We start from the raw sequence: 27,879 nt of genomic DNA, 5'->3' as shown, positions 1-27,879 counted from the left end.
CAAATTTAAAATACACCAAATTGGAAATGTGGTGAGCCGTGAGCAAAAATATTCTTCTCAAATCAGCAGCAGACATTGATCTGCCCGGGCCTTGGGCATAATATCCGCTCTGTGGAACGTCAATTGATAGATACAAGCAGCAATGAGACTCGGGCCCCCAGTCAGTTTCTATTAGGCCTTTTTATTCATCAAAACAAATGGCATCCCTATTCATAGATGACTGCATTTACAATACACATAGGTCAAAGGAGCAGTCCCTATTCACACAATGGCTATTCGTGATCAGTATTTTTAAAAAGCCTCCACTAATCAACATTCATCATTACTCATGGGAGATTAAATCTGAACCAAAATGTATAGGTTCTTCCATCTCTAGTGTACAGGATTAAGTTAGGTTAAACCTTGTCGTTTCGGTGACCCATCAGACTGAGTTCACACACAGGAAAGCTGTCAGAGGTACGTAAGGTACACAGTACAGTGCACTTTTCGTCTAGGAGTCTTATCTAAGCAGAACCATAGGGGAAAAGCACAATTAAAACCTTGTTGACTAAAAATGTAATATTTTTTGAAGCCAGAAAGAGTGAAGGAGAAATGCATGTCCTTAACATTTTCAAAAGGATCATTTTCTTACCATTTAATTTTCTTCAAACAAAAGTACAAAATAAGAGAAAGAAATGGCTAGTTAGGTTACAGTGCAGTGGGAACTAACTACCTCACATACCCTATGACATAGGTCATCTTCCACAATAAGAAAAAAGAAAATGAGAAATTCTAGATTAAGACCTCCATTTCCTCTTGAGGCAGAAGCTGTACATGCCATCTCAATTTCAGGGGATGACAATCTCCCCCCCGCCACACAAAACCATGAGACCAATACAGGAAAAACATTGCCCAGCTCCAATCTCTTAGTCAAATATCTTTTTATTTCTGTTTTGTAATTAACATCATAGTTCTACATCTCCCCCCCCCCCCCATGTAGTAGATATAGATGAATCAACCTACTACACTCATCACCAAATCACACGCAGCTTGGTTTGTCGGGAGAACCAATCCCCATTCACCTTGGTCGCTCAAAGACACCATGGCACACAAAATAATTGTGGCATTCCAAACACGACTGAGTGACACCACCAAGGAATCAGAGCACAAAACTGTAAATGGGATCCATGCAAACAGACAGCAACAGCTAATTACCTGGTATGTGTGTGTCTGTTACCTTGAACAGTGACAACTATTTTTACATGGGGCAAACCTCTAATGGTTTTTGACTTTCACTGCATTTTAGGAAGTTCTAAAAACAGTGGGCAGGTTCAACAAAACGTAAGTAAAAAATAAGGAACTTAAAGACTGTAGTTCAGATAGGTACCGGCTAATGAGCAGTCTCAATGTTTTCTCCTTAGCGCCTTTTTCATGGGGTAAGTTTAAGATATCAATGAATCATGTAGTGAGGCCGGAAGCTTATTTGACACCCTGAGATTACTCTTAGCGACTCTTGTAAAAGAGTCAGACTGTCATGAGACACAAAAAAAGTAAAATTCTGAAAGATGTGTTAAATTCTGTTGCTGCTGCTTTTGACTCAGGAAATGCAGTCATAGGATGTGCTTATTCATCTACCAATAGCTAGGCGGGAGACTGATTCATCCCACCAATGAGGGAGGAGGCTGCACGAGCTGGCCACCAGTCTGACATCTCCCCTAGAAGCCTGCCGGCAACCAACCGTCATCTCTCCGAGTACCAGCTTTTCTTTTCTCCCGCACACGTTACTGTACATGTACAGTACATCCTTACATTATCTATCAAGACCAAAGAAAAAAAACTAAACCATTAATGAAATCAAAAATCAAATAAAAAGTCATGTACATAGTATTAAAAAAGGTCACAGTACATTCACAGAAAAAACTATTTCAGAAAAACTTGCTCTCTAGGACTGTCTAAGGCAGCGTATTCTAACCTACTGAAGCCCACTTACTAGGCTCTCTCCCTCCCTCTGCTTCGAACTTCGCCTGCCCCACAGTTCTGCGGGGAACTGAGCATGTGCAATGGATCCCCCCCACCACTCCCAGCTACATCGTAGTAAGAACAACTTGAGAGGGGTCTTCCTACAACCAAAACACCTTTAAAAAACATGGTGAAAGCCACATGGAATGAAACGTTGAGACCCGTGCACAATTGGAAAATGAGTCTCTTGAAACCCCCCAAAAACACAACTGCAGTGTTATAACCAGACAATAAGACATCCAAATGCCATGTTTTTTTTTCTGTCGAACCTCAACAGAAACGTTTATGCTACGTCCATCTACCCCTATGACACATACAAAACGCATGGGACTGTTAAACTGGACCAAGCAAGAAGACATCAAGAGGCAGAATGGCTAAAACCTACAAGCTGTAGTGTTGCCCAGAAAAGTCGGTTGATAAATACTGTCTAGATCTGCGGGATGGATGGATGGGGGTCTGACTAGCGGGAGCAAAGGGTGGTGGAGGTTTGAGTGAGAAGACAGAAGGGGTTCCTAGGTTAGTGTTACAGAATGGTATTGGAAAATAATTTTTTCATAATTTTTTTCTTCACTGTTAAATAAAAACCTTTTCTACACTAACAACGCATCAGTCTTCATCACCACCATAGAGGAATCATCGTAGTCCATATTGTGAGGCAGTCATGATTGTTTTCTGTTGATCCTGACAAGAGAGATGGTGGTCTAGTTGGGTTCGCTTCATCGCCCCGGGAGGGAGAGGAAAGGGAGGGCCCAGGGGAGAAAGATAGGGGCGACTGGAAGGGTGGGTGGGGTTAGGGAGTGACCCTGGGTCAGGGCTGTTGGTTTTAATCAGAGATCCAGGGTTGTGAAAGCCACATCAGTCCTTTCTCAATTTCCTGTTTCTGGGGGACCTTCTGAAGTCATCTTCTTGTTTCTGGAGAGAGCAGAAAGGAGAGGGGGCTTTGGGTTACACACAAGCCATAATTCTCTCTATTCTGAACAATAAAGTACATCATCAACACAGCCCCTTTTACATCAGCAGTTGTCAAAGTGCTGTTACAGTGCAAGCTTTGATTTCTAGTCACAACGATCCACATCATGCTCACCAAGTCATGCCTTACTGTTCCCGTACCTCTTCAGTGACCTCGTCTTCCTCCTCCTCCTCGTCCTCTTCCTCCTCATTTACTTCCTCTTTCTCTGCAGGACTGTCTTCTGCATCACTATTCTTCTCTGCTGCTGCTATGGAAACCAAAGTTAACATTTACTGAGACGGGCTAACTTGTTGCTCTTGCATTGAGTGATGCAAAACAGCACGCATTGTAAAATAAATGTCAATTACACACACTGTCAACAGATTTGTGATCCTACATCAGGAGAGGGGGGGGGGGGAGAAACGGTGACAGTTCTTACCTGGCTGGCTCTTCTCCTCCTTGACTTGGTCTGCCTCAGCCTTCTCCACCACTTCCTCCTCCTTCACGTCTGGCTGGGGCTCGTCTGTCTTCTTGTAGTCAGCTGCAGCAGTCTTCTGTTGGGACAGAGAAAAGATGCACATTAACACAGATCAAAACATTATCTATGATGACATCCATAGGCAAAAATGTGTGTGTGTGTGTGGGTGGGCACTGTTGAGATGCAACCTTTGATGGTCTGTGGTCACAGTGTGGTCACTGTGTGGTCCCTCACCTTTCCAGTGCAGCAGAAGACGATGATCAGGACGAGGGGCACGGCCACGGTCAGCACGTAGACCACCCACAACCAGGGACGCTCGTCTGCTGCAGTCATCATCTGGTTCACGAGACCGGGCTAGAGGAGAGAACACGGTCACGCAACTGTCAAGATCTGGGAACCATCGACCACAACCAACCACCATCAACTGCATCACAAAAGCAGGTTGCGGATTGCACTATTGGGTGCCGTTGAAAATCTTTACTTGTAACAAGTTTGTAAAAACATCGCTGGTCAGAACACATATGCCCAAAAAATAAAACATCACTCCTGTATCTTTCACATGGACTCCAAAAAGGTGTATTGTGTTATGAAAAACCAGTGCCTGAGGGTTTCTCCCCACATTTCTCTCACTTCCTGAAAGTCCTTATAAGGGCTGGGGGAATTCCTGTTTCACAGTGCATCTCCGGAAGTCCCCACAAACTACTCTGTACCAGTACCACAACACACTTGTGCACCAGCAAACCTTATTAAACAAAGAAACTAGCACAAAAGAACCCCCTTAGTTAAACCATTAAGTTAAATAGTTAAGTACTAACTAAAGTCTTGTCTACTCAGACTGTTTGTAGCAGTGACAATGCACAGGAGTTTGTGTCCCCCAATTCCATGCATACTGCAATGGCAGATCTGAGACAAGCATTTCCATATTAACAGTGGCAGCCAACTGCCCCGGCAGTGCTACCGGTGTAAAACCAAATTATCCGTAGAGCAAACAATGAGGCTGTGAAACCAGTGGAATTCTCAGCGAGCTCCGTGGTTCACTGAGTGGTATGTAGTGCCTTCAGAAAATATTCATACCCCTTAACTTACTTGACGTGTTACAGCCTGAATTCAACATGGATTCAATGTTGTTTTTTTTACCCATCTACACACAATGCCCCATAATGACAATGTGATTGATAATGAAATATCAAATTTACATAAGCAGTCACACCCCAAGTCAATACCTTGTAGAAGCAGCTTTGGCATCGATTACAGCTGTGAGTGCTTCTGGGTAAGTCTCTAAGAGCTTTCCACAACTGGATTGTGCAACGTTTGCCCATTACTATTTTCAAAATCCTTCAAGCTCTGTCAAATTGGATGTTGATCACTGCTAGACAACCATTTTCAGGTCTTGCCATAGATTTAAGTCAAAACTAACTCTGCCACTCAGGAACCTTCACTGTCTCCTTGGTAGGCAACTCCAGTGTAGATTTGGCCTTGTGTTTTAGGTAATTGTCCTGCTGAAAGGTGAATTAGTCTCCCAGTGTCTGGTGGAAAGCAGACAACCAGGTTTTCCACCAGGATTTTGCCTGTGCTTAGCTCCATTTTATTTATTTATTATCCTGGAAAAACTCCCCAATCATTAACTGTTACAAGCATATCCATAACATGATGGAGCCACCACTAGGCTCGAAAATATGGAGAGCGGTAGTCAGTAATGTATTTATTGGAGTTGCCCAAAACATAACACTTTGTATTCAGGACATAAAGTTAATTGCTTTGCCACATTGTTTGCAGTATTACTTTAGTGCCTTGTTCCAAACACGATGAATGTTTAAATATTTGTATTTTGTACAGGATTCCTTCTTGTCACTGTCAATTAGGTTAATATTAGGTTAGGTTAATATTGTGGGTTAATTAGGTTAATATTGTGGAGTAACTACAATTTTCTCCTATCACAACTATTAAACTATAACTGTTTTCAAGTCCCCATTGGGCTCATTGTGAAATCCCTGAGTGGTTTCCTTCCTCTCCGGCAACCGAGTGAGGAAGGAGGCCTGTATCTTTGTAGTGATTGGGTGTATTGATACACCATCCAAAGTGTAATTAATAACTACACCATGCTCAAAGGGATATTCAATGTCTGCATTCTTTTTTGTATTACCAATAGGTGCCCTTCTTTGTGAAGCATTGGAAAACATCCCTGGTCTTTGAGTTACAATCTGTTTGAAATTCACTGCTCAACTAAGGGACCTTACATATTTTATTTATTTATTCATTTAACTAGGCAAGTCAGTTAAGAACAAATTCTTATTTACAATGACGGCCTACACCGGGACGACGCTGGGCCAATTGTGCGCCGCCCTATGGGACTCCCAATCACAGCCGGTTGTGATACAGCCTGGATTCGAACCAGGGCGTCTGTAGTGACGCCTCTAGCACTGAGATTCATATAACTATGTGTGGGATACAGATATGAAGTAGTCATTCACAAAACATGTTAAAAACTATTATTGCACACAGAGTGAATCCATACAACTTATTATGTGTGTTAAGCATATTTTTACTCCTGAACTTATTTAGGCTTGCCATAAATGGGTTGAATACTTGACGCAAGACATTACAGCTTTTCATTTTTAATGAATTTGTCAACATTTTGAAAAACATATTTCCACTTTAAATTATGGGGTATTGTGTGTAGGCCAGTGGGGAAAAAAAGGCAATTTAAATCTATTTTAAATTCAGGCTTAAAAAGTCAAGGGGTTTGAATACTTTCTGCAGGCACTATAGCTAGTATGGCCGTGTGTGTGTGTGATGCTCTGATGGAGAGAATGTGTGTAAGAGAACAGCAAGAAAGAGAGAAAGAGGACGAGAAGAGAAAATGCAGTCAAGCGCGCGTAAGAGAACGTGTCCACCAGGAAGAGAGTGAGCGAGACAAAGAGAGCGAGAGAGGAAACTAGACAGCAACAGAGCAACAGCGAGAACAGACAATTGAGAGAACAAGGGAGAGAGGGGGGGAGCAGAAAATGAACAAGAGTGCTCAAAACTGAGAGAAAGCGAGAGTGAGCGGCCTAGCTGTGTAGAGAGAGAGGGCCATTAAGCCCAACATGCCAGGCATCCCAGGAATTCACCTTTAGGAAAAAAAGGCAGCATCGGTCCGGGGCTGAAGGAATTTTGATGAGGCGGCCAAACGAACGGCTAGTCCGTTAATCCCTGGGTACGAGCCACCATCATCCCCCTGGACTCACCACAACTCTACTGCTCCACACACACTTATGACAGCTCAAACAAATGAAACCACCACTTAGAGGGTGACCTCAGTAGAAGACGAATGTGTGCGTTTGTGTGTGAAGCAGGGCCACGGCTTCTCAATAGTGCCACAGTTTCAGCTGTAACTTCGGTTTTATGGAACAGTGTACTCTAGCGGTTTAAGTATGCGCCAACCACCAGCGAGTCATGCTGGACCAGCTCAAGAAGCTTTTCAACTAAAGCTAACTCATTATACAGAGGAGCAGCTGGAGCATGGTGACAATGACTGTTCCACTGTTACTGCTCAGCCGATCTCCCCCTTGGGTTCCACATGTTATGTCTGTTTCCACTTAGGGGCGGGGCAGGGAAGGGTTTTCCATATGTCACAGAGCCAGGCTTGCCAGCAGCATTCCTCTGAAGGGTGTGGGGAGTGTATCTGGTCTGGAGTCCCCATGAGAAGACACAGGCAGAGAAGTCACCACTAACACAGAGACATTTTCTCATCCCCTTCTAATTGTTACCTTCCTAATGGTTACAGTAAGGATTGGGGGTAGGCATTTTAGATTAAAATGAACAAGATTAAATGGAATGGAGAGATCAGCTGGGCATTTTGTAATTATTTTACTATTCAAATAATGACCTTTATTCCAATATCCTGATAGTTGAAAAACAATAAATATAAATTGCTCTTGACTCTCGACCAATCAGAATGACACAACCGCACAAACAGTGGACACACTGCTTTTCCCCGGTGGTTTGGCTAACAGTAACAGCAAAAGAGAAGTTCCAATTTTTACCATGACAGAACTGATCCCATTACAAAAAGTTTTTCTGTTGTGTGTTTCGCATTGATCTGTGTCAGGAGTTGTAATTGCTATTCAAAGTAGGGAAAATAGCATACCGATGTCAGGGTAGCCTAAAGGCTCCCGAGTGGCGCAGCGGTCTAAGGCACTACATTTCAGTGCAAGAAGTGTCACGATAGACCCTGGTTCGATCCTGGGCTGTATCACAACCGGCCATGATTGGGAGTTCCATAGTGCGGCGCACAATTGGCCCAGCGTCATCCGTGTTAAGGTTTGGCCTGTGGTAGGCCGCCACTGTAAATAAGAATTTCTTCTTAACTGACTTTTAGTTAAATAAAAGGTTCAATATTTTTTTGTTCTTTTTAAAGGACTAAATGCGCAGCAGTAGGCTAGCGCAGATGTAGTTCAACACACCGTTATAAAAGCTATATTCTAAAGATTGTTGTTTTATTGAATTTCAAATGTCATGTAGGGCCCTATAAAATATTTTTTGCCTGATTCCGTGTATATTTTCCTAAATTTGTTTTTCTCCGTTTTGCTTTTCCAAGTTTTCCCCTGCTTTTTCAGGTTTTCCCTTTACATTTTTTTTTTAAATAACGTTTTTTTCCCCCCCAAATAGAAAAACAACTCAAATGGATGTTCTAAGTCCACAACAATGCTTAAACCACATCAGGAGACCACTTCTGAGGTCTGGGGAAATGTCTTGAAATGTTGATACCCTTTAATGTGCACTTAGCAAGAGGCTTCTGTATAGCATTTTCTTTTATAATGCAGATGTGATGGTAGAGTTAACAACACCAATACCCACTGAATTGACGCAAATAATCATCATATCATTCTGTAAGGTAAGCATAGGCTACATTGTAGTTAACATTTAATTGAAAAGGTTGTGGGAAAGCCTTTCCATCTACCAGAATTTTTTTTCACTAGCATCATCGCTAACGGCTACACAAAGTCCCACAGCTTGGGGAAATTCTCATTGCCTCTTCAGAAAGTCACAGGAAATACGAATCACTGATGCCTTCGTTTCATGTCTTATGATCAACTTGGGCGAATTTATAAAATGTTCAATACATTTTTGAACATTGTTGAACTCGGTTTTAATGTCTGCATTCCGTTATTTCGTCCATGTTATAGGGCCCTAGTCATGGTACATCCTTGGAGGTAAAAATGTCACAAGGATAATTTACATTTGGACAACGCTTTTGCATTGTACAAATAGGCCCACAATTTTGTTTCTCCAAAAATGAACACTCACTCAAGTAATCGAATACTAACGTTCGTTCAGATATATTTAATTATCCGTGCCCATCCCTACTCTGAGAAACTTGATACATACGGCCCCTGATCCTAGGCATGTATATTGAACAAAAATATAAAACGCAACATGTAAAGTGTTGGTCCCATGTTTCATGAGCTGAAATAAATTATCCCATAAAAGCTTTTTGTGCGAATGGAAAAATTATCTAAATTTTTGGCCACAAATTTGTGTACATCCCTGTTAGTGAGCATTTCACATTTGACAAGATAATCTATCCACCTGAAAGGTGTGGCATATTAACCTGTTAGGGCTAGGGGGCAGTATTGACACGGCTGGATAAAAAAACATACCCGATTTAATCTGGTTACCACTCCTACCCAGTAACTAGAATATGCATATACTTATTACATATGGATAGAAAACACCCTAAATTTTCTAAAACTGTTTGAATGGTGTCTGTGAGTATAACAGAACTCATTTGGCAGGCAAAACCCTGAGACATTTTCTGACAGGAAGTGGATACCTGATGTGTTGTATTACCTTTAAACCTATCCCATTGAAAAACACAGGGGCTGAGGAATATTTTGGCACTTCCTATTGCTTCCACTAGATGTCACCAGCCTTTACAAAGTGTTTTGAGTCTTCTGGAGGGAGATCTGACCGAACAAGAGCCATGGAACGATGATGGCCCATTAGACACCTGGCGACGAGTTCATGTTGGGTACCCTCGTTCCAATACGTTATAAAAGAGTATGCATTCGTCCACCTTGAATATTATTCATGTTCTGGTTAAAAAAGGCCCTAATGATTTATGCTATACAACGTTTGACATGTTTGAACGAACGGAAATATATTTTTTCCCCTCGTTCATGACGAGAAGTCCGGCTGGCTTAGATCATGTGCTAACAAGACGGAGATTTTTGGACATAAATGATGAGCTTTTTTGAACAAAACTACATTCGTTATGGACCTGTGATACCTGGAAGTGACATCTGATGAAGAGAATCAAAGGTAATGGATTATTTACATAGTATTTTCGATTTTAGATCTCCCCAACATGACGTCTAGTCTGTATCGCAACGCGTATTTTTCTGGGCGCAGTGCTCAGATTATTGCAAAGTGTGATTTCCCAGTAAGGTTATTTTTAAATCTGGCAAGTTGATTGCGTTCAAGAGATGTAAATCTATAATTTTTAAATGACAATATAATATTTTACCAATGTTTTCTAATTTTAATTATTTAATTTGTGACGCTGACTTGACTGCCGGTTATTGGAGGGAAACGATTTCCTCAACATCAATGCCATAGTAAAACGCTGTTTTTGGATATAAATATGAACTTGATAGAACTAAAAATGCATGCATTGTCTAACATAATGTCCTAGGAGTGTCATCTGATGGAGATTGTAAAAGGTTAGTGCATCATTTTAGCTGGTTTTATGGTTTTGGTGACCCTGTCTTTGAATTGACAAAACATTACACACAACTCTTGTAAATGTACTGTCCTAACATACTCAAAATTTATGCTTTCGCCGTAAAACCTTTTTGAAATCGTAAAACGTGGTTAGATTAAGGAGATGTTTATCTTTCAAAGGGTGTAAAATAGTTGTATGTTTGAAAAATTTGAATTTTGACATTTATTTGCATTCAAATTTGCCGCTCTTGAAATGCACCTGCTGTTGATGGAGTGCACCACGGGTGGCACGCTAGCGTCCCACCTAGCCCATAGAGGTTAAGAAGCTGATTAAACAGCATGATTATTATACAGGTGCACCTTGTACTGGGGACAATAAAAGGCCAGTCTAAAATGTGCAGTTTTGGCACACAACACAATGCTACATATGTCTCAAGTTGAGGGAGCATGCATTTGGCATACTGACTGCAGGAATGTCCACCAGAGTTGTTGTTAGAGAATTGAATGTACATTTTTCTACCATAAGCCACCTCCAACGTCATTTTAGAGATTTGGCAGTACTTCCAACTGGCCTCACAACCGTTGACTCTGTGTAACCACGCCAGCCCAGGAACTCCACATCCAGCTTCTTTAATGGCGGAATTGTCTGAGACCAGCCACCGGGACAGCTGATGAAACTGAGGAGTATTTCTGTCTGTAATAAAGCCCTTTTGTGGGGAAAAACAAATTCTGATTGGCTGGGCCTGACTCCCCAGAGGGTGGGCCTATGCCCTCCGAGGCCCACCCATGGCTGCGCCCCTGTCCAGTCATGTGAAATCCATAGATAAGGGCCTAATGACTATTTTAATTGACTGATTTCCTTATATTAACTGTAACTCAGTGAAATTGTTGGATGTTGTGTTTATATTTTTGTCACCGCTAGTTAATCTGACTTGATTGCTTACCCCAGAGACTATAGGCTTGCATCATTTAAAAACAGCAATGCTACAAATATCCACATTGCTCCCTGAAGAGGTTTTGGAGAAGTCTCTGGATACAAGGATAGGTTCTAGGTGCTTCAAAACAAACTGTCCAATGGGAACATCTTAGACGCAAGAGGAATCCCATGCAAATAAGAAGCTGAACGTTCGTTCTATGGTTAGGATAGAAGTGTGATATGGAGCGAAGAGAGATCTTCTGGACCTGCTTGAAATGTCAGATGATTGCACTGCATATTCGTTCCTTATCAAATGTCTGTATATTTTATGTGAAAAATGTATGAGAAGTTTTATCAACTAGTCACAAGGAGTCTCTGTGTGCCCGTCCCTCTGTGTGCCCGTCCCTCTGTGTGCCCGTCCCTCTGTGTGCATGTGCGCTATTGCACCCACCTCAAGGGCTCCCTCAGCAGCTTTCTTCAGGCCCCAACCATCGTTGGCCCAGCGATCGGCCGTGTGCCTCTCGTTGGTGATGAAGAAGTTATCAAAGAAGATGTCGCTGGACATGGACCACAGCTCCAGGCCCACGGCATTGAAGGGGGTCATTCTGAAGGGATGGAGGTCCTCAAAGAAGGCTGGGTTGGCGATCTTCCTGGGCTTCCACACACCCTGGGAGGTACATTGAGGGTTGAGTGTACAGTACCGTGAGAGTTTCATTCATAAACTATTCTTTTGGGGAGCCATTTGTAAGTACATACATTTGGATTTCTCTGCAACGAGAGCTCAGTAGTAAAAAAAAAAGGTAGGACATTTTTTTTGGAAAGACAAGAACACAACGTCACCAATGCAAGATCAGAAAAAGCGCAAATATTAGGCTCTCATCAATACAAATACTGAATTGGAAAGAGCAAGTGCAACGATTGTGTGTATGTTATTTAGGCTTCACACTGCACTGGGGTAAAACATTTTCCTAAAGCGGCTGATGCTTGGTATATGGTACACGCTGGGAGGTGTGAAGGGTTACCTGGTAGTTGGGATTGTCGATCATGGGGGCCTTCCACTTGCCCTTGTAGCTGGGATTGTCAATCATGGGCCGTTGCCAGGCGCCACAGCCGGGGGCGGTTTCACAGAGGGCGTTAGGGACCTGAGGGGCCTCCCACTCACCATCCATATCCTCATCCCTGGAGAAAAACATCACAGATCACAATACAGACAAAGCCATAGTGTTCAACAAGATGATATATGGTTACAAGTTACTGTAAGTGTGAGAAAGCAAAAGACCAAAAAAAAAAAAAAAAAAGCTCCAATTGAGAGAACGTGAAGGCATAAGTGAAAAATAACAGCATCTCCTTTTCCTCCCTTTCTATAAATCCCCTTTATCCACTGTGCCCCGTTCCTCCTCTTCTCTGGGGGCTCTAATTTAATTTCCGCCACAGAAGTGAGACATCAAAGACAGTGAGAGCGGAGGGGGGGGCTCTACAGAGCCCGAAAACCAGGCCTGGCTGTCCTGAGGCAAAGCGCGCAGTGTGATATTAGCTACTCTCACCAGGAAGCCCGCTCTCTCCACAGAGAAGAGGAGGAGCTGCCGCAAACACTAGCAATTAGCTTCCAAGAAATGAGTGGGCTAAACCAGATGAGGGTACACCACGACGGGACAGAAAAGACAGAGGGGAGGTAGTAGAGTGGTAGATGAAGGGCAGAGAGAAGGGGAGAGATGAAAGGGAGGGGGCGAAGAAAAGAGTGGCAGACAAGGGTAGAGCGAGAGAAGAGATGGAGTACCATGGTGGACGGTATGTGGGGAAGGATGAGCGGAACGAGAGAGTAAAGGTATCGTAGTTACCAGTCCTCGGGCTTGACCGCGTCGGGGTCGCTGGTATACTCGGACTCATCATCCAGCCAGCCGTCTGGCTTCACTGCGTCCTCATCCGGGATCTGTTTCGGTGCATCCTCATCCCTATGGGACAGGGGAGAGTCAGAGGGTACACACACTAACACACATAAGCACACCTGGCATCTGAAAGAGAAAAAAAAGCAACAACTGTCGACAGCTGACACACACACACACTTTCCACAGCTACATTTGAAACGCACATGCTGTGTAACTTCAACATGTAAGAAACCCTGGCGAAATAGCCCATTTTTCACCTACACTTAAATATGCACACTTACCAGTCCTCGGGTTTGACTGCGTCAGGGTCCTGGATCTTGGGTCTCTCATCCCAGTCCTCTGGCTTGTGGTCATCGGGGTCCTCGATCTCGGCAGCCGGGTTGATGGGGGGGGTCATGTCTGTCAGCAGGTTACCACTGTTCACCACCGCCTGGTCCACCAGCACCTCAAAGCTGTTGTCTGGGTTCACCACTAGGAGGAAGGAGAGAGAGAAAGAGGAGAGAGGTAGGTAGAGATGTTTAGAGGAAAACAAGTGGAAATGTAATTCGCATACCTGATTCATAGAACATGTGAAAATGTCTTGTTCACCGTGTTGTCTCCCTAGGCGAGTCTTCTTGTCAGTGTAGACTATTGGACCATCAAAGAGTATATAGGCCTCGTGAGTAGAACATGTTGAAATGTCTTACCCAGCGTGTAAAGGTGGGTCTTCTTGTCGGTGTAGTAGGTGCGCAGGTCTGCGTCGGGCTTCTTGGCGTGCTTCTCCTCATACTCGCCAGTCTTGGGGTTCTTGTGGCGGAAGATGAAGTGCAGCTTGTAGTCCTCGCCGCACTTGTCTGGTCCGAACATGATGGTGTAGGGAGTCTTGTCAACAAACTCATCCTGAAGGGCAGAAGAACTACATTAACCTCAAGGAGGCAGTCTACATGCAGATGTATTGGGTAAAAAATATGTTTGTACTGATGAAGACACAGCTCGGGTCTAAACATGATCTATTAAAAACAAACACCTTTGGGAGCATGTACAAAGGAAGTCTGCAGTTGTACTTGATGTTTCCATCTTAAATACCACGGTGTGCATGTTCTTACCAGGTTAAGGTCGGGTGTCTGGGAGAGCAGTTTGACGTAGGCGCCGCCACAGTCGATCCCTTGCTGGAAGTTGACCTCATATTGGACGATGAGGGGCTTGGTGTCAAAGATGAAGGGCCTGAGGAGCTGGGCTGAGATGGCGTGATGTTTGGCACGGGACTTGAGGACCAGGCCCTTGTCGCCGGGCAGCTTGCCATCCTTCATGTCCTCCACCTCCCATTTACCTGCAAGACAGAGGTCGAACACGCAAGTAGAGTACTCACTTGATAAATGTCTGAATGGAACCTAACCTAGGGTCTTATTCATGAGGCACTAAACAGAAGAAAATTTACTGAAATGTAAGACTACCTCAACTTGTCCAAAATTCTAGTTGTAAAATGATTTGCTAAGTTGTGCCCTAATGAATACTACCCAGAAGAATGATTTATGTTCTAATGTGACAGAGAGGAATTGTCTTGGTGCCTACCGTCATACTTGGCAATATCCTCATCAATGTCCTCCTTCTTGGCCTTTGACAGGACCCAGCTGAAACAAACAGGATAAGCGAGATGACTTGAGAGTCAAGTAAACATGGTAGCACCTGGACACTATAGGGGAAGCTGCCGGGGGAATAGCCTAGGCGCTGGGTTCGTGTTTATCCTTACAAAAAGTCTAAATAGCAGCTGGTCCTATGGTGAGCACTTACCCAGCACATTGTGGCACATGAAAAGAAGACAAGACAGTTTATACCACCTAGGCTATTTAGTTTCAGGGCAGCATGTTTGAATATCGTATCTTCTCTGATATAGACTTCATGTGTATAATAAATTATATATATATATATTTATATATATATAAATAAAACGGTGCCTGCTTTAATTTCGAAAGTTGAATTAAAAAAAACTCTGGGGAAACCAGAGTGCTCACCTGTCAAGGGTCCCCATGTCAAAGGACTCGGCGAAGAAGTGTTCCCCCGTGGGCTCGGGCACTTTGTAGGTCACCTAGAGAGGAGCAGAGAGGGGTCAGTGGATCACTGGGTCAGCTCTTCCACTGCCTTGCTAATCAACGCATCACCTCTGTTTTTTCACTGATGTCAGGCTACTGAGCTATTCACCACTTGCCTAGCTACCCAGACTCCTTTCTCTGGCCAAACACTATGCTATGCCCACAGACGTTAGTTTCTTTTCCGCAGTGAGTCTGGATCGGAGTACCTCCCCGAACATTTACAGATGCGAACACATTCGGGGAGGTCTGACTGGTCTGGAAAACGATGGATTGGGCCAGAGCCAGAACACACGGGGGTAAAGCGGTGGTTTGAAAATTCCTCAAACCGTACAACACCCCCCATGCCCCTCGTCACCACAGACGACTTCAATGATGGCAGTCTCAGACGAAAGTATGTTGCGAACGACAGTGCATCGGAAGAATTTAGTGTGAGTCGTCAGGGCTAATTCACCAACTTCTCATCCCTTCTGAACTATAGGTCATATCTCTACATATCAGAGCTAGTGGAGAAAGGAAGGACACTAAGCAGTCCCAGCACAGGCTTAGCCTCTATCATTTGTGGTGTTGTGCGAATCACATTCATTCCTTGAAATGAGCTCAAACCTCCCACTCACTCTACAGCCCTTTCAAAACAGACATTTAACTACTGAATATGGCTTGAATCTGTGTATAACAGTGAGCAGCCACGTAAGCCTAACCTTTTCTCCTTGGCTGTCACAATCTGGGCATGCTAGAAGGGAAGAGAAGTGCCACGCTTTCTACCAAAACTGAGATTTCAACCACTGAAACTATAACCTTACACACACTGGTCTAGGATAGACTTACTTTAGGGACTGAAGGTGGTCCCGGGGGCATGTCGGCCTCCACCTCTCCGTCCAGAAGCTCCTCCCCATGGTCAAGCTCCTCCATGTCGTCTTCCACATCCATGTCGCCCCCCATCTCCACGATAGGCTCGTCCTCCTCATCCTGGTGGGCGGTCACCGTGGTCAGTAGCAGTGTTGACCACAGGCCCACGGCCAGCAGCAGAACATACCTCACCTTCAGCTCCATAGTCTAGGGGAGAGAAGAGAGAGCAATTAATACACTAGGCCAATTTCTTGAAGAAAATGTGTTCGCTCGTCAGCTGTTCAAAAGTGTTTTAATAAGAAGTATGGCGGATAACAGTAGTGGTCTCGCTGACGCAAGCACACTAATTACTTAATTACTGATTAACAAGTGGGAATCTGTTACGGTCTGCATCTACATTCATTTAGATTCCTATTGAATCCCCTCCTTATCCGTTTCAGTTGTTGCATATGGCATACAGATTCCTAGCCACCTTACCCAGAGGGCTAGGGAGGAGCAACGGAGCCACAGTATTATTACTTAGTTACACCCATCCATTCCTTTCAGATCAAAACGTCTAAGAGTAGAGGCTGATTTCAAACGGTGGTTAAGAGAAAGAAAAATAGAGGCTATGGGTAGGACATGAAAGGTGAAGAAAGGAATGTGATGGAGGAAGGAAAATGACAGCAGTGAGTAGAGAAGGTGGCCATATAATAAAGCGTAAACAAGGGGTTAAATGAGATGAGGGATACAGGAGAATAAGATATGAAAAAGAGAGAGGCTGCTTCTGGGGGGAGAGAGAGAGACACGGTCTAACAGAGACAAAAATATGGGGGCGATTGACAATGCAACCTAGCATATAATTTGAGCTGGAGAAAAGGGATAATTTCCGAGCAGGTGGCCATTACGTTAAATTACAGCTTCTTATCCTATTAGAACAAGCCTACTGGTAGAGGTGGTACATGCAGGAATCAAAACTACAAACCTGGTCTTATGAGAACAAGATTGACCATTAGTTCTACAACTGGGCTCCCTCCTAATTTTCAAAAACGTTTTATCCTTTTCATGCTTACAGAACGCACACTCCCTCCGACTGTTGCCAGGCATATGGTCGCCATGCCGTTACCCAGTGCCTCACTGGCACCTATTGCCATAGCGACGAGCCTGAGGCATATGCAGCCTCAGCCCCTTCCCCTAATGAGATTCGGTCCAATGAGATTACACTAGCACACCATGTAAGACACACACGGAGTTTACACACACACACACATATTTACCTTTCATATTATTCACAGGCAATTTACTCAACACCAGACAAACAATTTAGGACAGGCTGTGTGCACACAGACATTGGCTCCTCCAACACTATCCCAAATCTAATTGAGAAGACTGGGTAGGTGTTTAACCTCTCTGGGCTAGGCGGGACGAATTCGTCCCACCTACGTAACAGCCACTGGCAGCCTGTGGCGCGATTTTCAAAACCTAAACCCTAAACCACTCCTACTCAGTAACTAGAATATGCATATACTTATTACATATGGATAGAAAACACCCTAAATTTTCAAAAACTGTTTGAATGGTGTCTGTGAGTATAACAGAACTCAAATGGCAGGTCAAAACCTGAGAGATTCCTTTACAGGAAGTGGCCTGTCTGACCATTTGTTGAACTTGTTTTCCATCTCTATCATTTACTAAGGATCTCTGCTCTAACGTGACACTTCCCACGTCTTCCATAGGCTCTCAGAGCCCGGGAAAAAACAGAATGTCGTCATTCCAGCCCCAGGCTGAAACACATTATCGCCTTTCTCAAGTGGCCCATCAAGAGACACTAGCTTATGCGCGTGACCCCGACCGCCCCCGCCTTTGGGATTTTTTTCCTCTGTTTGCCGAAAAGGAGATTCCCTGTCGGAATATTATCGCTTTCTACGAGAAAAATGACGTAAAAATGGATTTTAAACAGCGGTTGACATGCTTCGAAGTACGGTAATGGAATACTTTGAATTTTATTGTCAGGAATTGCGCCAAGCGCGTGACACTTCTTTACTATTTCGGATAGTGTCTGGAACGCACGAACAAAACGCCGCTATTCGGATATAACGATGGATTATTTTGGACCAAACCAACATTTGTTATTGAAGTAGCTGTCCTGGGTGTGCATTCTGACGAAGACAACAAAAGGTAATGACATTTTTATAATAGTAAATATGATTATGGTGAGTGCTAAACTTGCCGGGTGTCTAAATAGCGAGCCCGTGATGCCTGGGCTATGTACTTAGAATATTGCAAAATGTGCTTTCACCAAAAAGCTATTTTAAAATCGGACATCGAGTGCATAGAGGAGGTCTGTATCTATAATTCTTAAAATAATTGTTATGCTTTTTGTGAACGTTTATCGTGAGTAATTTAGTAAAATGTTAGCGAATTCCCCGGAAGTTTGCGGGGGTATGCTAGTTCTGAACGTCACATGCTAATGTAAAAAGCTGGTTTTTGATATAAATATGAACTTGATTGAACAAAACATGCATGTATTGTATAACATAATGTCCTAGGGTTGTCATCTGATGAAGATCATCAAAGGTGAGTGCTGCATTTAGCTGTCTTCTGGGTTTTGGTGACATTATATGCTGGCTTGAAAAATGGGTGTCTGATTATTTCTGGCTTGGTACTCTGCTGACATAATCTAATGTTTTGCTTTCGTTGTAAAGCCTTTTTGAAATCGGACAGTGTGGTTAGATTAACGAGAGTCTTATCTTTAAATGGCTGTAAAATAGTCATATGTTTGAGAAATTGAAGTAATAGGATTTTTAAGGTTTTGAAAATCGCGCCACAGGCTGGCAGTGGCTGTTACGTAGGTGGGACGAATTCGTCCCGCCTAGCCTAGAGAGGTTAAAATCGGACATAGCGAGTGCATAGAGGAGTTCTGTATCTATAATTCTTAAAATAATTATGTTTTTTGTGAACGTTTATCGTGAGTAATTTAGTAAATTCACCGGAAGTTTGCGGGGGGTATGCTAGTTCTGAACGTCACATGCTAATGTAAAAAAGCTGGTTTTTTATATAAATATGAACTTGATTGAACAAAACATGCATGCATTGTATAACATAATGTCCTAGGGTTGTCATCTGATGAAGATCATCAAAGGTTAGTGCTGCATTTAGCTGTGGTTTTGTTTTTTGTGACATTATATGCTAGCTTGAAAAATGGGTAGTCTGATTATTTCTGGCTGGGTACTCTGCTGACATAATCTAATGTTTTGCTTTCGTTGTAAAGCCTTTTTGAAATCGGACAGTGTGGTTAGATTAACGAGAGTCTTATCTTTAAAATGGTGTAAAATAGTCATATGTTTGAGAAATTGAAGTAATAGCATTTCTAAGGTATTTGAATAACGCGCCACAGGATTCCACTGGCTGTTACGTAGGTGGGACGATTTCGTCCCATTGGCCCTAGAGAAGTTAAGCAATAAGGCAAATCTTCCGCCTATCTATCATTTTTTATTTAACTAGGCAAATCAGCTAAGAACAAATTCTTACTTGCAATGACGGCCTACTTGTAAACCCTCCCCTAATCAGAAGGCAAGGTGGAACAATTACAATGTTTCTTAAGCCTATAAAATCCACTTAGATATTCCGAAACACCTAGGGGGCAAGTATCAATTTGAGATTGTGTCCTTGTCTTCTCCAATCAGATAATGCCAATGAGATCGCAGTCTGTTATAATTCCATCCTATTCTCAACCCCTCGACATGTTCTGATACCATTAGCCAAATAAGTGGGTCTGGGTACGAAGTGAGGGGGGATGTGAGAGTACTATTAGGTCCACCTTACCATATGCAGACAACTGATATATAGGCCATATTTTATGACTATAATTAATTTTAAATCAATTCATAATTTAGAGGGCCTCAAAGTCTTAACAAACTAACCAAAGTTACCAACTGTCTTTTTGTCATGAGATTACCGGTGTCTACATGCTAGCATGCAGTTGCACACGTATTACTGTACATACCATGCACATCGCAGACTGTTCCATTAATGAGTTTAACCCCACGCGGGATTAACGTCCGTAGCCACACCGTCTAACGCTTTCCATAGCATAGCACAGTCATGCTAGTTTACCAGAGTGGCTATTATCAGGCCAAGATGACCATAATGCTCTACTTTCCACTTGGCATTTGGATTAACAATGTAGCATATCTATAGCAGGATTTCCATTCGCCAGCAATAGAAAGCTTTCAGAGTGCGACTGCCCCAGTCCTTTAAAAAATACCTTAACATTTTGTGGAACTGTGCATTTTCATTGGTCTGTGTGTCACACACGCATAGCATATTTGAGGGGAAATCGTTGAGACAGATGCTGCTACAGTTCTTCAAAAATCAAATTTGATGCCGCTGGAGTGAAACATAAGCCCCACCATTGCACAACAATTCTAAAACGCAATCGCATGTTAAAAACAGTTCTGATGGCCACTATTAAAAAGAGCAACTATATAACTATAGATAAATTGTAGCTTCCATCAATGTAATTATCTGCATCACTCCCCCCCCCCCCCCAATCTTTCTTTGCAAATAAATAAAATATACACACACAACTTACCCCTTATTACTTTCTAACCCTACCACCCTTCCCCTAACTGGAGTAAACTAGTGAACAACGCTTAGGCCTCTACTTCCAGCTTATACATACCATCTACATTTTATGGATACAGTCTATTATACAATATTTATATTTTGTCTATTTTTACTCCTGTCCTTCCTTTACCCTCAACCTCTCCCATCAATTTCTGATGTCCATCCAGTTTGATTTTTATTTGCCATATCTTTCAAAACTGTGCTCTTTCACACAAGTTCTTAACCTATATTAGGTTTTACGGACACAGTATGTTTTACATTAGTTATCTAGTCCCAACCTTCAGCTTCATTCAACCCCTCCCATCTATCTCTTAACACCATCCATTTTGGATTTCTATTTGCCATACATTTTTCAACTGTGCTGTGATGCTTCACAAAAGTACTGAACCTTTCTATTCTCATTGTTTCTACAGATTACTAAATTGAAAATATATTTTCAAAGTATTATACTATTGATCAGTTGACTATGACTTTTCAAATCACCCAGTAGTGCCATCTGCAGGGTTAGCTCCAGGTAAATATTACAATTCTTCAGCCATTCCTGGACCTGTGACCAAAAACAAGCTACATACGGAAAGTACCAAAACAACGGATCTAATGATTCCATCTCGTCGCAGCAAAATCTGCAGAGCTGGGAAGGTAGTATCCCCTATATTACGAACATTCTATTGGTTGCAAGAATTTTGGATGATATTTTTATTTTTAAATTTAAATTAAAAAAATGTTGAATCCGGCGTCTTTTTGCATATCAGTTCATAAACCATGTCCCATGGAATCAGCAGATCAAAAGTCTCTTCCCAACTATTTTGCAATCTATATGGCACGGCTGTGAATTTTTTGGGTCTTAAATGAAACTGGTATACTTTTGTATTAATCACAATTTTCTTTAACCAATTATGGTCTTTAATGCAGGGCCGACAGACAAGTTACTTACTTTTCCCCCTTCCACTTCCATTTTTGCAGTAATGCTACATGTGACATAACTCCACCAGTCCTATTTTGATATCACTTATGAAGATAATTTTTTAACAAACGTTTAACCTGTTAGGGCTAGGGGGCAGTATTGACACGGCCGGATAAAAAACGTACCCGATTTAATCTGGTTACTACTCCTGCCCAGTAACTAGAATATGCATATAATTATTGGCTTTGGATAGAAAACACCCTAAAGTTTCTAAAACTGTTTGAATGGTGTCTGTGAGTATAACAGAACTCATATGGCAGGCAAAAACCTGAGAAGATTCTGAACAGGAAGTGGCCTGTCTGACAAGTTGTTGTTCATCTTGGCTCTTTTTATTGAAGACTGAGGATCTTTGCTGTAACGTGACACTTCCTACGGCTCCCATAGGCTCTCAGAGCCCGGGAAAAAGCTGAATGATATCGAGGCAGCCCCAGGCTGAAACACATTATCGCGTTTGGATAGTGGCTGGTCAGAGTACTCTGAGACTCAGGCTCGTGCACGAGGGCACGAGATGTTTTTATTTTCTCTCTTTGTACGCATAGACGCTTCCCCGGTCGGAATATTATCGCTTTTTTACGAGAAAAATGGCATAAAAATTGATTTTAAACAGCGGTTGACATGCTTCGAAGTACGGTAATGGAATATTTAGAAATTTCTTGTCACGAAATGCGCCATGCTCGTCACCCTTATTTACCCTTTCGGATAGTGTCTTGAACGCACGAACAAAACGCCGCTATTTGGATATAACAATGGATTATTTGGGACCAAACCAACATTTGTTATTGAAGTAGAAGTCCTGGGAGTGCATTCTGACGAAGAACAGCAAAGGTAATAACATTTTTCTTATAGTAAATCTGACTTTGGTGAGTGCTAAACTTGCTGGGTGTCTAAATAGCTAGCCCTGTGATGCCGTGCCATCTACTTAGAATATTGCAAAATGTGCTTTCACCGAAAAGCTATTTTAAAATTGGACATATCGAGTGCATAGAGGAGTTCTGTATCTATAATTCTTAAAATAATTATTAATTTCTGCCCTCCGAATTCATTATATAAATAAGCCCTTTTAAATGTTGTCAGGCTTGCCGTTTCCAAATAAAATAAAATATATATAACCGTTCGCTAGGTGTAGGCAAGACCATAAGCAAATAGGTAAACTGGGATACGACTAAAGAGTTAATCAGGGGAATGTTTTTTATTTTGTTATCCCCCCCCGATATGTATAACAAGTATATCCACGTCAGACCATAATATAGGTAAACTACACAGTAATTCTAAAAGTAGCATTTTTTTGTGATCCAATACGTAATACAGTACACTTACCATTTGGTTTTAATCCAGAAAGGTTTGAAAAAGTATCTCGATCCTCTATGAGGCTGTGGAGGGATCCAAGTTGTGGATTTAAAAGAAAACAATCATCAGCGTACAATGACACCTTTGTTTTTAAGCCCTGGATTTCTAATCCCTTAATATTATTGTTGAATCTGATTTTAACAGCCAACATTTTGATGGGCATAGTAAATAGATATGCCGATAGTGGACAACCTTGATTTACTCCTATTGACAGTTTAAAACTTGAGAAGTAGCCATTGTTTACTATTTTACACCTAGGGTTACATGATTTTAACCCATTTGATAAGACATACTCCAAAATTGAAATGTTACAGGCATTTATATATAAACTCCAGTCGTACTTGATCAAAAGCTTTTTCAAAGTCAGCTATGAATAGCAGGCCTGGTTTCCCAGATTTACATTAGTGTTCTATTTTTTCCAGTACCTGCCTAATGTATCGACCACGTAAATTTTTTTTTTTTTTTTTTTTAAATAAATAAATATTATCACACATATAAATAAATAAAACAGCCTTCCCTGTGGCTCAGTTGGTAGAGCATGGTGTTTGCAACGCCAGGGTTGTGGGTTTGATTCCCACGGGGGGCCAGTACAAAAAATGCATGGTATGAAATGTATGCATTCACTACTGTAAGTCGCTCTGGATAAGAGCGTCTGCTAAATGACTAAAATGTAAAATGTCTGATTAGAATGAATAATGTCCGACAATACCTTTTAAAATTCTATGCACTATACATTTTGCATCACAACACTGAAGTGTAAGGGGCTACTATTTATATTTGTCAACTGGTAATTGAAGGATGCTTCCCATTCGCCAGTCAAGTGCAACGGTAGGCAGGCTTCAGCGTGTCACACACACCTTTGCAATGAGCTGGACTTGTTTGAAACCTGAACATTATACTTCATATTATAAGGTAGCAGGTAGCCTAGTGGTTAGAGCGTTGGACTAGTAACCGAAAGGTTGCAAGATCGAATCCCCGAGCTGACAAGGTAAAAATCTGTTGTTCTGCCCCTGAACAAGGCAGTTATAACCCACTGTTCCAAGGCCGTCATTGAAAATAAGAATTTGTTCTTAACTGACTTGCCTAGTTAAATAATGGTAAAATTTAAACAAATTCTAAATAAGGCACATCTTTCCTAGCTTCAAAGTAAAAGCCAACCATAGAAACGTGGAGGCAATTATTTTACAAAGACTTCCATATGCCATTGAAACCAGTAGTCTATTTGTGTCATGTTCTATTGGTTCTCAAATCAACTTTGTTTCATTGTCCAGTAGCCAAAAGCACAATCCTAGTCATATTAGCAACCCATGCTAGTTGCTGCATCTTTAGATAACCCCTCTCAAATATTTTAATCTCTGTGTGGTGCGCTTTGACAAGTGTTTTTCCCGCTAATTGCGTTATGAAACAAAAATTCACATAGCCTACTTCCTTGTGCGCATTGCTGTCCTTATGTGAAGAAATAGTTCACTAACTTCCTAAGCTAAATGTTCTGATCTGTTGCATCAACCTCATTGCTTTTTAAAGTGTATTTTTTATCTCCCACAACTGTTTGGAAAAGGTCATTTCTTTCTTGTGCAGAATGACAAGCTGACCAATAGAATAGGTAAACTTTTATGGGGGATATTAGTTTGACATAGGCTAGTGATTTTGCTATTTGTTACTCATCTTGTTGGCTGAGGAACAGTAAATGTGGCAGTTGTGAAATGGTAAAAGTTTGCATTGGAATTCAGTAAGGACACACACCGTTGCATCCTTGAGTTGCATGTTCTGTTAAGACATATCACATTTCGAATATGGTTTTCTGTCATTCTGTGAATTGTGGTGTACACCCTAATCAGGTTACGCAACCAATGCATATGGGTCCGGTACATTTCTCAAATGTCTCCAATTAAAATGCTGCCAGTCCAAGTGTCTGGCACCACATTTTCCTAACAGAAACCCTGATCTATAAGCCTACGTTGAGCTTGTTCTACAGATCACAGGGTCTTCCTAAGGGACTGTGGTCACTGGAGTAGCCTATAAGGTAAGGGTGGAGAATCCCCCCCCCCCCAACTCCTATCTTTCAGGAATGGTAACCAGGGCACTACCACCAAGGGATATGTCACCTCTAGAGCCAGGTCCCCTAGGGAGTGTCCTGAGGAGGAGCTGCAAACACAACGTGTGTGTGTGTGTGTGTACACAGCCTGATGCAGACTATCCTTTAGGAAAAGCCATCAGGGAATAAAGTAAAGTAGTAGCCCATTTCAGTGTCATATGAAGGCCTGAGTGTGTCATTGTCCATTGACAATTTCTTAGCCTGTTAGGGCTAGGGGGCAGTTTAATCAGGAGAGCTCTTAGCTGGCTAAATTCAGTCCACACACTGTCACAATTCTATTTCACTAGGCTAACACAGTTAAGGTTTTCCAACCTTCCCAAAAAGGCTATGCATTAATATATCTAGGTAGGTTATATGTAAGCTAATATATATTGAGCACATTGACAATACACATAAATGAGACAAACTTCACAGTGACCACATGGGTTTGTCATGCCAGTGTCGGAGGAGAAATTAACCTAAAACTTCACAACTTTTCATTGAACAGCTCCAAGCCCGGTGACAGTGCTGGTGTGTTCTTCAATAAAGGATTCTGCCATGTGTCTGTTTGTACACTGTGACTAGGGTGTTTCCCTGGAACAAGTCAGGCTGCCAACAAAGAGGGGATAACCAGAGGGGAGCTCACCACCAAAAAGCACCATGCATGTAACTTCACAATCAACTGACTGAGTGTGAGCGTGAGGGGTGAGATACAGGTGTTATTGGTGTGGGTAAGGCAAAGGAGTTGTTGTTGACTAGCTAGGCCCCAGATTCCTCTCTCTTTTGTGGGAGATAGGAGCTGGAAGGATGGCTGCCGTCCGGGGGGGCGAGGGAAAAGACGAGGTACCTTGTAGGCCAGGGGTGGTGGGGTGAGGGACGGATGGATAAACATGAGAGGAGTGGCAAATTTCACTTTCTCACCACAGGCTGAAGAAGTCATGGGGCTAAACAAAACAAACCACCACACTGGAGGTGAGACCTGGGAGGCCTTGTTATGCTGCCAAGTGGACACCATTCCCCCATTCACGTCATGCCTCAGTGGTCACATGCATTCAAGTGAGGGGCCAGAGGAGATACAAGGAGGGGGAGGGGACAGTATAATCAATCAGTGCTCAATCAACACACCAAAGACTATTATCAGCCAGCCAGTCTTCTGAATTCATTCCATTCAGTTCACTCTGTATTTGGGGAAAAACAGTGCCATCTACTACAGAAACAGACATCTTGCGCAAGACGTTGCACAGTGCTTTCTCAGTGTATCCCCTCATGGATAAGCAACATTCAGCCTCTGATAATGGATAGACTAATCTGTGCTATGAAGTCCAGTCTAGATCATACTGTAGGGATATAAGTGTGGGTGTGCGGTGGGTTTAAGCAGATAGGAAGGATAAGGACCCAATGACCCTCATGTGCCTTGACTGTCTCAAAGAGAGAATGGAAAAGACTTAAGACTAAATAAAAGCAAAAATATTTTAAAAACATGCAAGTCTATTGTACCATTCAACATTAGTTGCTAGATTAGGTCAACAAGAGCGTGGGGTAAAGGTGCAATCATCTTGTCAATGTACACAAAATGTAACAGCTTCTCCTGTGACCATAAATATTACCCACCAGAAATTAGAAGTTGTTATATAACCATGGGTAAACAATAAAACGTCCAACTTCCCATTCATATAAATAAATATTTTCCATTCAACTCTAGAAGGCCATTTCCATTTCTCAGATAGCTAAAGAATGTGTCAACCATTCAATAAGATAACACAGGCCAAGTCCTTTGTTCAGATGTGTTAACTCTTAAAGCTACATTTCCAAGAGGGTGTTGAATGCATCAGAGGAAGTGGGTTTGAAAAACTGGTCAGACTTCAACGCGTTTCATCCCTACCAGCAATACCCGTTTCCATGTGGCCATTCCTACAAGCAGGTTCATGTACGTCTTAAGGGAAATTATTTCAGATACAATAACTACCTGTAGCTAGCTCCTCACTTGATAACCCCCTATTTGAAGTGCGTAGGTCTTGTCACCCACTAATATCCAACACAGCCAAAGAGATAACAATGACCAAACTAAAAAGGACATACCGATAGGTAATTAACGTTAGGGCACAATGTCACATTAATCCATTCGTTAATTTCCTTGTGCTCGAGATTTAAATAGCCATGGCAAATTAATCACTATACCTTAGTTTCTCACCATGACACATCGACTACTCTTTCTGATAATATACCTACGTGATTTTTGTTACAAACGTTCAGACATGTGCACACCAAGGAAATACTTGTCAATTTCCTTACTTCAGCTTGAGGCGGGTTTTTATTTAACCACTTAATTGCTGACATTAGATGCATGCCACAATGTATCCTTGCCTACAGTAGCTAACGTTAGCTGACTAACACACTATCAAAATGTCTTGGCTAACTAACGTTGCACAATGAAAAAAGACGGCAAAAGGGACACACGAGCAACTGTGTGCTACTAACAGAACATTTCAACGTTCATTTGTTGGATAACAGTAGATATCTTTATTTTACTAACGTTAGCTAAATTAGCCTACTAAATAGCTGGCCTCTGTCAGCTACTAACGTTAGCCAGTCCAAGCTAAGACCACGCACCGTTTCTCGAGCTGATTCATTATGATAAATACAGTTAAAAGATTCTGGACAGCATCGTATGCAACTGAACAAGCTGGGTAAATGTAGACTGAAATAATAATTACGCGAAGTAGCTATATTTGAAAGAAGTGACATTTGTTCGTCATTACGTACCTCCTGCTTCGATGTGACACCTTGAACTACAGTAGGATCACGTGTGACTTTGGGGCATGCACTTTGGATTAGTAGCCACACCTTCTCCAATTGTTTATTGGTTGCTGAAGTGAAAACGTTGACGTTTTCCGGGAATTTTAAGAATTGGATTGCTTGTGCTACATGTCAATCATAGTAAATGGTCTCCGCCCCCAATCCGAACCCCGTGGACGGCGATGATTTGTCCAACTGTAAGAGGAAATGTATGCTGATTGGTTTTAGTACGACAGGGTTTAC

The 27,879-nt window shown here is 42.2% G+C and overlaps 1 protein-coding gene across 4 annotated transcripts; it reads right to left on the bottom strand.

Moving 5' to 3' along the window:
- Positions 1–161: 161 nt before the first annotated feature.
- On the bottom strand, positions 162–27,693 carry canx (calnexin). 4 transcript variants are annotated; one of them, XM_014211981.2, is made up of 14 exons: positions 27,604–27,693; positions 15,827–16,054; positions 14,924–14,997; positions 14,484–14,542; positions 14,018–14,241; positions 13,619–13,811; positions 13,214–13,403; positions 12,885–12,998; positions 12,069–12,225; positions 11,498–11,713; positions 3,660–3,779; positions 3,387–3,501; positions 3,083–3,212; positions 162–2,910 (listed from the first exon to the last, which is right to left on the bottom strand). In XM_014211981.2, exons 2-13 carry the CDS (start codon positions 16,049–16,051, stop codon positions 3,094–3,096), a joined length of 1,806 nt encoding a protein of 601 aa, XP_014067456.1. In that variant the 5' UTR covers positions 16,052–16,054; positions 27,604–27,693; the 3' UTR covers positions 162–2,910; positions 3,083–3,093. The 4 variants fall into 4 exon arrangements, with proteins under 4 accessions (XP_014067456.1, XP_014067454.1, XP_014067455.1 ...); XM_014211979.2 differs by having other exon boundaries at positions 3,109–3,212; XM_014211980.2 differs by having other exon boundaries at positions 3,083–3,215; positions 27,604–27,692.
- Between the last annotated feature and the right edge of the window lie 186 nt (positions 27,694–27,879).

This window comes from Salmo salar, chromosome ssa09, assembly GCF_905237065.1.
Source record: "Salmo salar chromosome ssa09, Ssal_v3.1, whole genome shotgun sequence".
In the NCBI taxonomy this organism is placed as follows: Eukaryota; Metazoa; Chordata; class Actinopteri; order Salmoniformes; family Salmonidae; genus Salmo; species Salmo salar.
The sequence above is the reverse complement of the archived record's forward strand: the minus strand, read 5'-3'. Positions and strand labels throughout refer to the sequence as shown.